The 14977-nt window shown below is 32.6% G+C and overlaps 1 protein-coding gene across 3 annotated transcripts in view; it reads left to right on the top strand.

The window, feature by feature from the left end:
- Window positions 1-1448: 1448 nt before the first annotated feature.
- The window catches only part of LOC108736780 (apolipoprotein D-like), a 16618-nt gene continuing 3089 nt past the window's right edge, over window positions 1449-14977 (top strand). Inside the window, exons 1-4 of one of the 3 annotated variants that reach the window (XM_018469341.2) lie at window positions 1449-1963; window positions 11106-11236; window positions 13772-13974; window positions 14032-14287. In XM_018469341.2, the coding sequence (XP_018324843.1) occupies window positions 1838-1963; window positions 11106-11236; window positions 13772-13974; window positions 14032-14108 (537 nt within the window). In that variant the 5' untranslated portion in view covers window positions 1449-1837 and the 3' untranslated portion in view covers window positions 14109-14287. Of the gene's footprint in view, window positions 1964-11105; window positions 11237-13771; window positions 13975-14021; window positions 14288-14977 lie in introns of those variants that run through there. The other 2 variants (XM_018469342.1, XM_025980574.1) reach the window with 2 other exon arrangements.

The raw sequence follows: 14977 nt of genomic DNA, 5'->3' as shown, positions 1-14977 counted from the left end.
AGTAATCTAATCTAGGTCTACCTCTACCCTTCCTAACTCCTGTTTCTGCCTCTAATATGTCTCTGACTAGACCTTCATGCCTGAGAAGGTGTCCTACCAACCTATCTCGCCTATTTCTAATTGACTTCCATAGAGTCTTCTGTTATCCTATTCTTTCTAATACCTCTTCATTTCTAGCCTTTTTTACCCACGTTGTCCTCATCATTCGCCTATAACACTACATTTCGAAGGCTTCTAACCTTTTCTTTTCCGCCGCGCCCACTGCCCATGTTTCGCACCCGTACAACGCCGTGCTCCAAACATATACCTTTAACAACCTTTTTCGAATTTCTAATTTAACCGTTCGCGAGCATAGAAGTGACTTCTTTTTTTTATAGGCGACACGACCCTGCGCTATCCTCTGCTTTATATCCCTACAGCTCCTTCCGTCCTGACTTATCTGACTTCCTAGATATCTAAAATCAGCCACTCCTATATATACTCTCATTATTACTACATTTACGGTTTTGCAAAAACAAGTTCTGTTTAACGAAGTTATTAAACCAAAACGAACAGTTTGATATATTTATCATTTAAATTTTAGAAAGTAAACTTTTTTGTCTTTTGGTTTAATGGCTTGATTCATCAGAACTTATTTTTACAAGAAGAAATTATTAAAATTTTAAAATCCCAGTTAAACCATAAGATAAGGCAGTTCCTATCAGAATCATACCAAGCCCATATAAGGTGGCCTGTTCAAGGCCAGGTCATATAGCCACATTAAACACATGTTAGAAAAACCTGATCAGGACTACATGCCTTTTGTCCGATAGGACCTGGACTCGTTTGCCTGATCAGGCTCGGACTTGTCTGTCTGGTTAGGCCCATGGCATGCAGAGGCATTACGTTTTCGATCAGATCCTTAAGTGGACTAAGGCTAACCAGATGAGGACCGGATTCCCGTCCTAACAAATTTCTGCTCAGGATCGTACAGCCCAATGCCTCATATTTTATATTGCATTTAGAAAGTTCAATTCCCTGACCTACCTGTAACTTCAATTTATACAGAGCGATACTCTCAATAATTATATATTTGCTTATTTTACATTCCTTTGCTAAGTATTTAACAGATATTTAACAATTTTAGTCCCTATTGTTGTTTGTGCTCTTATTTAAAGATCCTCGCGGTTTCTCATTCAACTACACGTAAGAAATGTTGATGAGTTATTGTATGAGCTTCCACTTAATTGAAATCTAAAAATCATTTACTTTTTATCAGGTGTGCAATGTTGTGACTGGTTTTTTGTCTAACATTTACAACTGTCAACTCAGTCTTAGAACTTAAATTTCATTTTCAATTGTACAAAATAAAGTAATATAAATAAACAAGAAATGGTGATTGCTTTCCTACAACGGCCAAACATCTATTTTGGAGTTGCACGCTTAAGCAGTTCATGTATGTTTCAACATTTATTATGTATACCTACCGTATCTTTCCAATTCAAAATTACATAAAAAGTTTACAAATTATTTTCCGGTATTAATATTTGTCATTAAAAGCTTTGTTATGGTGATAAATATGTCCGCACTGAGTGCGTAGGTATATGACTCAAAGGTTCGATTTAATTATAATATAGGTTAACTATGTTTTTTGTAAAATAATTTGCATTTTTAAAATCCTAGAAGTTGTTTACTGGTCTACATATCTTTTAAAGACGTCTGAAGGCCGTTATTTTTTTTCCTGAATATAACGCATTACCGATATTTATTAAAGAAATGTAGATAATTTATAGTAATTGTAGGAAAAAACTGTATGTAGTAGGTAAAAATTATATTGGGAGTCTGTAACCTACAAAAAATGAATTTAAAAACGATTGGTGTTTTCGTGTTTATAGTTTTTGTTTTCAATGTAAAATGTTATCATTCTTCTGGATTCGGGCGTTGTCCGAAGTACATAGCTCTACGAAATTTTAACGTGTCCAAGGTAAGTTATGTAACATTTGTTTGTTAGTGTAGGAATCGAAGACTCGAGAATCTCTTTTACCTAATAAAGGACGTATATTTAGTGGCCCTTTTCTTGGACAATTTCTTTTTATTTCATTTTAGAAAACACCTTTTCCCTCCAACAATCGGCATGATCAAATGTTTTTTGAGAGTCGCTCAAAATCTTTTTAGTGTTCCGTGAGATTACGATAAAACGCTTCTTTTTTTCGTTTTTTGTTTACATTAATAATCATAAAATTACATAAAAGTAATACTTTTGAAACACTTATTTTCAGTATTAATAGGTTAATACTTTAAATATTAATTTTATCTGTAGGTATTTTTATGTTTAGTTGTTAAAATTCTTTGATTTAGTTAATAATGATGAAGGCAATAGATAATAGTTTTACTTTTTCAATTTTGGTAGCTTTTAAAATTTATGTAAATTCTATTTCAATCAATCAAAAAATAAACTTCACGATATTATTTTTATCTGGGGTAGATACAGGATTTTGAAAAGAAGATTGTTCACAAAAATTTCTGCCCTTTTCTGAGCTTCAACTTTTACTGTTATAAATTAATATGTACATAATATTTTCTATTAAATAACATTAAATAATATTATTAAAACTGTTTATGGTGCAATCTGCAATCTTGATAAAACATTTGAATCCGATCAAAAAGAACGACGATCAAACGTTTTAGTTTCAACTGCTTGTTACAAAACTCTTACAATGTTTAGACATTTGACCATTAAACGTCATTATCAAAAAGACATTAAGTACATAGATATAGGTACTAAAATTAATTGAAGTTGCAATATACATATACGCTATATGTGTACTATTCACATCCAGAACAATTAAATTGCAAGTGATCGCAAAACGCATAAATTATGAACATACTTACCAAGTTCAATGTATTGTAATGCACAAAATGTTAGCATAACAAGTTGAAAGCATTGTTAAATTATTTCCGATCAAATACTTTTCAATCACGAATTAGAATTTAAGTATCTAGTAAAATTGGAATTGTTAGTAATTGCAATTAAAATATTTTTTGAAAAAGCTACTTGATGAATTGGATAGAATTGGGCAAATAAATTTAGTAAATATAAGTTCGGCATGTTTTAATAGTTAATCGACTAAAATAATTAATGTTAGTGCAAATCGTGAGTGTCAAAATCTGCCTAATGCAATAGAAGAAAAATCGACAAAAGGACATATAGATTACACCTACCCAGAAACAGATGATTTTCTTACTATAGGTGAAGCCTATGTTTTACAGAAGTAAAAAATAGATCTTGATTCTGAATGTTTAGAAAATTGTGATTCTTATTCGAACTCACTTTTAAAATTATCAAAATTAAACCCCGATGCTGCCTCAATCATATTCTAAGTTGAACGGGTGAGAGATGATCCGTTAATAGCAGCATCTGAGCCTTGTTCGATACCAGTAGAGGAGAAAATGATCAATCGTATGCGATACGAAAGTAAAAAGATGGAACTATTGGATTAAGGGATAGACAGAAAACAGATAAATGACGCAAATATTAAAACTTGGCTGTTTTTCAAGAGTGTCTTCTCCCAAACGTTAAAAAAATTCACCCTTAGCCAGATATTGGATTTCCACAGTCGGCTGCAGAAATTTGCTTATCCAAATACTCAGCTGGGAATAAAGTGCATACACTCAACATTCACCAACCTCGTATTCCAGATCTTCCACACCTACTGTAACATGGGTTACATGCTATCCGTACCTAAACCACCCTTACGGCAACCTTGCAAACTTAATATCCTCTTGATGGATTTTATTTATTTTATTGATCAAATTCATATCAAAAGCAGATATTGTCTTGAGTACTGTACTGTAACACAGGTTCCGTGCTATCCCAACCTGAACCACCCTTGCAAACTTCATATCCTCTTGATGGTTTTTATTTATTTTATGAGTCAAATTCATATCAAAAGCAGTTATTGTCTTAAGTACTGTACTGTAATGTAGGTTCCGTGCTATCCAAACCTGAACCACCCTTACAACAACCTTGCAAACTTCATATCCTCTTGATGGATTTTATTTATTTTATGGGTTAAATTCATATCAAAAGCAGATATTGTCTTGAGTACTGTACTGTAACATAGGTTCCGTGCTATCCGAACCTGAACCACCCTTACAGAAACATTGCAAACTTTATATCCCCTTGATGGATTTTATTTATTTTATGGGTCAAATTCATATCAAAAGCTGATATTGTCTTGAGTACTGTACTGTAACATAGGTTCCGTGCTATCCGAACCTGAACCACCCTTACAGAAACATTGCAAACTTTATATCCCCTTGATGGATTTTATTTATTTTATGGGTCAAATTCATATCAAAAGCTGATATTGTCTTGAGTACTGTACTGTAACATAGGTTCCGTGCTATCCGAACCTGAACCACCCTTACAGAAACATTGCAAACTTTATATCCCCTTGATGGATTTTATTTATTTTATGGGTCAAATTCATATCAAAAGCTGATATTGTCTTGAGTACTGTACTGTAACATAGGTTCCGTGCTATCCGAACCTGAACCACCCTTACAGAAACATTGCAAACTTTATATCCCCTTGATGGATTTTATTTATTTTATGGGTCAAATTCATATCAAAAGCTGATATTGTCTTGAGTACTGTACTGTAACATAGGTTCCGTGCTATCCGAACCTGAACCACCCTTACAGAAACATTGCAAACTTTATATCCCCTTGATGGATTTTATTTATTTTATGGGTCAAATTCATATCAAAAGCTGNTTATTATTTTTGGCTAAATATGCTTTTAAATAAAGCATATTCTTAAATTTTAACGAGGCAGTTTAAATAATTTTGCAAATGGTACTGTACGCTTTTGTCTAGGTCTCGCTCGATAATCGGTGGAGAAATGAGCTACGCAGACAAATATAATTGAATTTGGAATTATGCTACGGGGCATCCTAATAAAGGGAAGGGGCATCTCCAACTTCTTGAAACGAACAGTAGTTCAATCAGAAATCACGAAGTCGTTTTACTGTTAAGTTTAATAATTAACCTTGCTCCATCCCCTAGCTTGGTTCTTCGTTATGTGAAGCATGTGTATTTTAATAATATAGGATTGACTAAGTCCTTAAAAATGAATATAGTTATTGAACACTTCCCCCTTCCCTCTTCCGCGTTAAATATTTGTCATGCGAAGCATACGTTGTTGCTTTGATAGGATTTTTTAATTGAAACAAAATATATTTGTTTTTAAATTGTAACCTTTGTATATACGAAAGTAACAGCGGAAATTGAACACTACAAATGGTAGGTAGCATATATATTTAGCCCCCTTGATAATCAAAATTTAGTCTTGCGTTGGAAATGCTCACAACGCGTAAGTGCGCGAAACACGTGTCCGCGTAGTTTTTTAAAGTGTTCTGGTTAGTTGGGGTAAGACTTTTCTTTTTGTTTATCAATACGCCACAGTCTCCTTTATATTTATTTCCGTATTTAACTTATTATTGTTATTATTGCGGAAGTACCTATGTCGGTACAATTTGCATTTCTTAATTTCAAATTTTTTTAAATTCGTTTTTGAAATTAAATAATACTCATTAAGCTTGCCTAAGACTAGAGCTTCATCGTTTTAGAGAAAAAAAAATACTATTTGTTATAACCATGTCAAATAATATTATTACGAAGTACGTACTGCAGTTGTATTCAGCAACTTTGGTTTAATAAGTTCTAAATTATGATCCACATCTGATAGTACCGATAAATTGTAAATCAAGAAATCTGCTGGCAAATTAAAATTGTATATGGAGTGTGTTCGACTGCTTATTTTACCTACAATCTGCGCATGCGCATCTTTCACAAATCAGATGAGTGTGACAGGAACGCATGCGCAGAATTGATTTTTCAAAAATACACATGCACAAATCATGGCAGGAAATGTGTATCTACTAAAATTGGCATAAGTAAATACATACTTATCTATTATATTGCAAATACAAGTTTTAGAGACATTATATCCAGATCTCTTTAAATTAGTGCATACGGTGCAAGAAGGTAATACTACGAAATATTACTTACGATTAAAAAATAAACCTATATATTAATACTAGAAAAAATATAAAGAAAATAGGTAATGATGTTCTTTGTAATATTAAATATGTTAGTATTTTTTGACATAAGTATTGTATATTTTTTGTACTGTAAGAAGAAAGTTTGTTGCCTTAATATTTAATCTGTATTTTTTTTGTTTTCTTGTCAAGGATGAAGGTCTAGTCAGAGACATATTAGACGCAGAAACAGGAGTTAGGAGGGGTAGAGGTAGACCTAGGTTAAATTACTGTTCGCAAATAGTTAAGGTCTAGCACTAGCTTTAGGGAAATGCGAAGTTTAGCTCAGGATAGGAAAGAGTGCAGGTACTTGTCCATCCAATCTTAGGACTGACGACCTTATGATGATGAATTTCAGATCAAATTTGGACATTCAGAAAAAAACCGTTCAGGAGTCGAATAGTCAGCGTTGACCATCTATACAATGTACGTCTTTCATAGGTTCATTTTTTGGTCAGCAATCAACAAGCCGCTGTTGTCATTTTTCAGTATTTTGTCTCATATTGGTGTATACTGCCTAATTTCATATACTTATCATAGCGTTTACATAACCGCATGAACGTTAGTCTTATTCTCTTATTTAAAAAAAATTAGGAAGATTTCGCGTTAAGTCGATTTGTTTTAACCATTAGATAGGTATCAGCGCAAAACAATAATTTAAAAGAAAAACTACATAGATTTCTGTTTCATTTAATGACATGTTGATTTCTTACTATTATATCTTTGTTATATAGTATTCGAGCCAAATAAACTACCATACAGTTCACGATATTCAGCAAAATTATATTAGCACATAATACATTTATCGATACAACGTTCTTAAAATCTAAAACCAATTTAATAAACGTATATGTAATTCGTACATATATTTTTTACGGAGTTCAGCTTACATGTAAAAGTACACAATACTTAAAACTACATTCATTCTGAAATAAAATTTATTAAAAATTCTTTTGTTATTACTTCAAACCAAACACTTTACTTAGAAGGAAGTATTACTGATGACAAAACTTAAGCATAAAAACTTTTAGTGTGACAAGACACGCAGAATTGTTAAATAAATCACGTTGCATAACGCTTAGTCCAAAGTCTTGCGATACGATCGTGTTCTTCTCTATTTTGAAGATACTGAGTAGCAATGCTGCCCACTAATGGATCGGCTATAAAAGGAAATGATTTTATGTAATTCATATTTCATTAGTCCTGTGTACTGTTACTATTACATATTCGTAACAGAACATTTTCTTCATATAAATTTATTTACATACTTGTTCTAGGATATTCGCCAATTCTCAAATATTCGTCAAAATGTTTGAATTAAAGAAGCGCCTATACTATCTAGTTGGTGTTATAATAGAATAGTTAAGTGTTATAATAAAATGACATGTATGAATTCCTACTCAACTGAGTACAGTAGATTTCATTTATTACGACCTTTATTATAGCGAGCATTTTGCTGTAGCGACGTTAAATCTAAGTCCCTTGAATTTAAAGCATACTTTAGTGCAAAATTCATGTGGCTATGGCGACTTCGGATGTAACGCCGAGTTCGGGTGTGCGACTGTTTTTAATGACCCTTAACAAATCCCTAGTAGCTTTCTTATCTTTTATTTACAAGTTTACATCCACACAAATAGCCTGCAAGTGTGGTGACCTTTATCGTTTGTTTATAGCTGTAAGTAAGGTAGGTTAAATGGTTGTTAGAAAGTGATATTCTGAGTAGCAACTGTGCTTAGTAAAATTTTGATTAAGTATTTACTGTTAAAAAAAGACGGAAATCGTTTCAAAATTGAAAAACACTATACATACTGTCTGTATCTGTGTAACGACGAAAGTTGAGGAGTAAAAGTTTTTCTATTAATATGATGGACGATTCGCCTTAAGTTAAGGTTTTAAGACTTTATCGAGGTAATTATCTACTTGTTGAATGGTAAGAATTTCTAATTGTAAACGTCGTCTTAATTATTTATTAGATTTATGATATTAAAGTTTGTGTTACAAGTATTTCATAAGGGGGTCTTTCTTGCAAGACGTTACGTAACATTTTTTTTAAATAAAAAATCAGGGAATTAAATAGTGTTCATACTGTAATGTCCTCAAAAGAGGGAAATTTGCATCATCAGCTGTTCTTGGCCTATAAAAGCTCTCATGCTGACTTGCCAGCGCAACTGTGTCAAAAAAATACCAACGAAATTTGGAAAACGACTAAAGAAAAACTAAAAAATAAAGAAAAGTTTATAGAACATATAAATAATGTTACACGATTTGCGTAANGCAAACTTTATATCCCCTTGATGGATTTTATTTATTTTATGGGTCAAATTCATATCAAAAGCAGATATTGTCTTGAGTACTGTACTGTAACATAGGTTCCGTGCTATCCGAACCTGAACCACCCTTACAGAAACATTGCAAACTTTATATCCCCTTGATGGATTTTATTTATTTTATGGGTCAAATTCATATCAAAAGCTGATATTGTCTTGAGTACTGTACTGTAACATAGGTTCCGTGCTATCCGAACCTGAACCACCCTTACAGAAACATTGCAAACTTTATATCCTATTGATGGATTTTATTTATTTTATTCAAACATTAGATTTTACCCAGGACTTCGCTGGCGTTGATGTCCTAAATACGTGTCAAAGATCATCGACGACCACATAAAAGTACTTTATGTCCTTTCCTATACCCCTGATAACGTGTCTCTGCAAAATTTCATGATGGTCGATAGAGTATAATTAAAACGTGAAAGGGGCCACACGAAACTAATTTTTTTCTATCCCTCGAAACAATATTTTTTTTTGATGAAAGTTACCCTGTTTTTCTGTATCCTTTAAATGTGTCTACAAAATTTCAGCATGATGAACTGAGTAGTTAAGGCGCAAAATCAACTTTGACACATTAAACTAATTTTTTCGACCCCTCGGGTCAGCCGCCAGTAGCCGACGAAACATTTAGACAAAGTAGTTCACTTAGACCACGGTCCTATAGCCCGAATCTTTATTCTACTATGGATTCCGGCTGTGAAAGCCTTTGTTCTTAAACAAACTCACATTTGTATTTATAATATTAGTTAGGATTTGTTCACCTTAAGAAAATCATCAAATCGTTCTTTTGGTAGGATTGGTTGACGCTGCCAGTCGCACCATTTATTCGAATCATGTTTATTGTTACATAACTAAAAAATATTCTGATTACTATCATGGATTCCAACCATTCTACTTTCCCGCCGTAATTTTTAAGTGAATATTGTCCAGCAAAAATAATTTCTCCTCACTCGAAGACGAAGACATGATCACACGGGAACTTTTCAGAAAAACACACGACACTAGTTTTCAATATTCTATGTGCTCGCCTAAAACGGCTGCAAATGTTTAGTACCAACTGGAATACATAAAAATTTGGTTATTTTAATTAAACATTCTGATTAAATGAAAATAACTTGCATATAGAAAATAGGCCTATAACACAATTTATTCGATCTTTTAAGACGTTTTAATGATCAGTCAGCTGGAAAATATTGTATTACGAGAAAATATAGCCTTACCTAATAGTTATTATTGTTTAACATGTTGGATCACTTTATTTTGTTAGAGTTTTTGGAGGACGTAATAACAAAGAAATAAAACTAGTTAACAACGAAATAACAACATATTAACAAACTTAACAAAGACATGCGTAGATAATGAAGAGACTTGAGTGATAAAAAACTCGAGAGGAACTGACTAGATTAGAAAAATCGAAGTGTTTTGAAAATTGTAAAAGTGGAGAAAGGGAGTATCAAAAGAACGGTATTTTAATGTTTGGAAAATACTAGAGATAAGAAATCCTAAGACTACAATACTGACTTCTGAAGAAACCAGTCATAAAGTGCAATTAAGAAAGAATAGGGAATACAGACGTCGTGGCTTGGTAAGCGAAACTGAAACATTAATATGAATTATAGGAAAGTACAGTAATAAAGTTATTTGCAGATAGGCAGTACACAAAAGAACTAGAACAAAACATTTGAAATATTTAAAGGAAGTTATACAAAAGAAATACACTTACTACAACATAAATACAATAGGATAGAATTTTGATTGCACCAATAATTGAAAATAGAAAAGAATAAACGATATTTACCAAATAAAATAATTCGAAGTGGTCTGTATTCTGTCGAAACTGCCAGACGCGGATGGCGATTTCGATCTTTTTAGATCTCATCAGCATGTTGCATGCAGCTCCGATAGAACACAGACCAACTTTTACCTGCTGTCTTAACAGCGCGTTTTAGAAAATACCACAAATGGCGCGGTAAACGCTTTCTGTAGTATGATGCGATGTTTTAGGATTACGTATGCTCCAACAAGGTCTGTGTTCTGTCGGAGCTGTCTGCGACACGCTGATGAGATCCAAAAAAATCGAAATAGCGATCCGCGTCTGGCAGTTTCGACAGAATACGAACCACTTCGAATTATTTTATTCGATTATGGTAACGTGCCTATCACGTAGTGGTTAGCTACGCCAGGATTCGTTTCAGTAAGTAGATATTCATACATTTAAATGGACCTTGTTGGAGCATACGTAATCCTAAAATGTAGCATCGTACTACAGATGGCGTTTACCGCGCCTTTTGTGGTATTTTAGATATTTACCTAAATTTGAATAAAAGAATGTCTATATGATATTTGAACAAATCCGATCCATGTTTCCCTATACTTTCCCACAACAAAACTTTTTAAAAATCTGGGTACATAACCGTAATCTTTCGTGTCGTATATCGTTAATAACCTTGCATACGTTGAGCGCGAAAAGCACGTCTCCACTCGCAAATAATTTAGATGAGATATTTGCGGAATGGCAAATTTATTGGTATTTCCCGTAAATATTTAATTTGTTATTAGATTAAGGGTGAAAGGGGGAGTGAAGGGTGTTTTAAATTTTGATATTTTTTACACAACCTCCCTCGACCCAATCTTAAATGAAATATATTTTCTTAATTTATTAAAGCTGCATGGGTTTCTGTTTTCGTTACAGATAGTGGGTACATGGTACGAAATTGAACGAACTTTTCACTTGATGGAATTAATAACCAGTTGTGTAAGTCTAAACATTTGGGAGAATGAAAGAAAACAACTTCAAGTGACAGTAAGGACCATAAGTAGATGGTACGTTCCAAACTACAAAAGAAAATAACATATACTTAACACCAATCAGTTTAAATGTGTGTGATTTTAACTAAATATGGATGGATACCTGTCTGTGAAGCACCGAATTATGATTGATTTTCCTCTTGCGACACTTTTATTAAAACTACTTCACTTCTCATTTTCACGATTAATTTGTCTCCTAGAAAATATTTTATACAAAATTTTGATTCGTTAAAATTATCTAAGCCAGTTGCGGAATTTTTGATTTTTACTCATATATGAACTAATCGCTGCTTCTAACCAGGATATACAGTTAAAGGGAACAACATTTACAGAATGAGCCAATTTTTTTTACATTCAAATCAAATCCGTCCTAACCAATTAACCGCAAGCGCACAGAAGTAGGGACTAACATCTAGCATCTAGTTAGTCCTTCAGAAATTTAGTCGCTCGATTCATAAGATGACAGCGAGCATTTTCCGTGAATCAATTTTATTTGAACAATAGTTCTCTGGTTACTATTTCTATTTTCTAGTTATTATCATCATCATAAAGTAATCAGTTGGACACGCACCTCTCTCTTTTCTATCCTGAGCTAATCTTCGCATTTGCCTAAAACTAGAACAACCCACATCCTTAACTATTTGCGAACAGTAATTTAATCAGTTTCTGCCTCTAATATGTCTCTAACTAGCCCTTCATGCCTTTGAAGGTGTCCTAACAACCTATCTCACTTTTGTTTTATTGACTTCCATAGAGTCCTCTGTTCTCCTATTTCTAATACCTCTTCATTTCTAACCTTATCTATCCACGGTATCCTCATCATTCGCCTGTAACACCACATTACGAACGCTTCTAAACCGCCGCACCCACTATCCATATTTCTTCGAATTTCTAAATTAACCGTTATTATTTGTATGGTAATTTAAATTTATGTAGGTCGAAACAATACTGAATCGGTTCAGTTGACTACGTCATGTTTTCCTCTTTCATTTAAACAGACACATTTAGAAACAAAGTTGCAAACGTCAAAGTCCTTAAAACAAACATCGAAGAGCCGTTAGCTGTATTAAGCTACTTGCGTATGTGGGCGGTAATTTCCACTCAAGGATTCGTTGGCGCCTCATTGAATATAAGGTCATAATTTGGACCGCCAAAAATTTTTTGAAAATAAATTATTCAAAAAATATTTTTCTAACAAAGTGTATTTGAGCTTTGAGCGTCACCCTTGTCATTCTTTATCAAAAGTCATAAATTGAAGATGGTTGAATATTGTAGACATTCTCATTGGTTATCAATTTAAAGAAAACATATTGAATACCTCATCAAATTAAATATTTTGTTTTCATAATGTATATACACACTATCCCACCTTGGTGGAAATAATTCGACAACATTTAACGCGAAACTACAATTTAGTACAATAAATTTCTATACAACATTGAATGATTCTTTACAACATAATCCTATCTCCATTGTGTTTAAATACTACAATTTTTTACAACGTAATATCTACTGGGATTAAGACAGTATTGTAGAATATCCTTGATAATTGTTGAAAGTCGTACTTTACTATAATCTTTAAATTACGCAATGTTATGATAAACTATAACTATTTATGCCTGAAACGCCTAGTTACTATAATTTCCTAAGGGATTTCTTCTTAATTCGTAGAAATTGTTGCTTGTCCAATTGAAAAGTATTTAATTTTATTACACTAAATTTGTTAAACGTAAGGGTTGAAAAGTAACTTTTTGTATACGTAACTACGGGCTATTTCGCTAGCCGTTTCATTATTCTCTCGTAGAAAAGTTTATTTGTAATTGATTTCCACTAATAACGTTACATATTGTTAAATATCATAAAAAGTTGTAGGGTTTTAAGTAGGACTATAACAAACTGCGTGGTAAATTTCCATTAAATGTTGTAGTATTCTATTAGTAACTACAACAAATAACTTTTTTCAATTTAACAAAATAACAAATAGTAAGTTGTTATTTGTTCTCAGAAATTTCTGTCTTCGACAACCGTCTACAATTTATAACGTGGAACTGAACAGTGTTTTTGTATTGCCTTAATTGTTGTAATGTTTCTACAGGAAAAATTTGTAAGAAATAGTTAATTGTTGTAGTGTTGCGTATTTTGTTGTAGATATATTTCCACCAGGGCAATTCTTGAGTTACTGTGATATTTCTTTCACAACATAACAACCTTTACAGTTATTGCATGTGATTGTTCGTATCAAAATAATTTTTTTATTATATTTACTTTAAAACTTACAGAATAGAATTTTAAAAATTGCAAAACCTTTTTGTTGTATTATTATGGCATAGGTATGTTTCGACTATGCGCATACCAATCATGTTATACGTTATAATTTTTTTATAATATTTATATCAGAGCTTTTTAGCTAGTTAAAGTAATAAATAAAAAGTAAATAAATGAATGCGTTTGAGATGAATATTTGACTTTTTAAAGATGTTTACCTTTTGCGATTGCAATAAACAATTCTTGTTTACGTGGTATTTAATTTTAAAACCGTGAATTTGTTAGGTCCGGAAGTATAATAATTAATCGAGGAACTGCAATACCCAACAAGAAAATAAGGAGTATATTTTCATACAAAGTAGACTCCACATTACCTAACCTCTTGGCCAAATACCTTCCGGGAACAGGAATTTATCAATTTCTGGAAACTGATTACGAAAACTTCGCTGTTATATGGACTTGCGCGGATTTGGGGATTTTTCACGTAGGTAAGTAACGTTTTTATAGTCAAAATCAAATTAGGTAAATCAAATAGATAATTTTAGAAAACAGCATCATCACTAAACTACAAATACACTTATATTATTGTAGAAAATGCTTTTGTAACTACAAAATATTGTAATGAATTTTATAGCATTTACTTTGGTAATTGTCCAGAATTAGGACTCCAGACCAAAATCGCTCCAAAAAATTTTTAATCGATTTCCGGTGATTCTACTTAATTGAATTAGATATTAGAAGATGGGGGTGAAAAGTTTTTTTGATTTTTCCGAAAAAAAGTAATTATTTTCTTTCGTATAAATATATACAAGCTTGTAATCTTCCTTATCTCACGATTGTCACTGCATAAAATTCATTTATTGATATTAAAAGACGAAATAACTATACATACACGATATACCCTATGGTGTATGCTGTAATAAAAAAACATTGTCTCCCCAACGTCAAATATAATCATTGAACCCTTAGAAATGACCAGAAATCGATGTAAAAAATTTTGAAGCGGTTTTGGTCAGGAACCCCAATTCTAGGAATTGTATGAAATTCCGATATTGTACCACGAAATGTATAAAACTAATGCTTTCTGTGAATAAAATACTCTAACATATCAGCCGGCAGGGACATTGAATAATCTCCAATCTGTCATAAATCTACCTAACCAAACAATTACGTCACCAATGCAGGCAATGATCCAGAATTTATTAGGTATCTCATAAGAAATTAGATCATCACAAGATCGTCAGTCCTAAGACTGGTTGTACAGGCACTTCCACTCTTTCCTATCCTGAGCTAAACTTCGCATTTCCCTAAAACTAGAACAGCCCACATTCTTAACTATTTGCGAACAGTAATCTAATCTAGGCCTACCTCTACCCCTCCTAACTCCTGTTTCTGCCTCTAATATGTCTCTGACTAGACCTTCATGCCTGAGAAGGTGTCCTACCAACCTATCTCGCCTATTTTTTATTGACTTCCATAGAGTCCTCTGTT

The sequence above is a fragment of the Agrilus planipennis genome, unplaced genomic scaffold, assembly GCF_000699045.2.
Source record: "Agrilus planipennis isolate EAB-ADULT unplaced genomic scaffold, Apla_2.0 scaffold193, whole genome shotgun sequence".
Classification (NCBI taxonomy): Eukaryota; Metazoa; Arthropoda; class Insecta; order Coleoptera; family Buprestidae; genus Agrilus; species Agrilus planipennis.
This window is presented reverse-complemented; position numbering and strand designations above follow the sequence as displayed.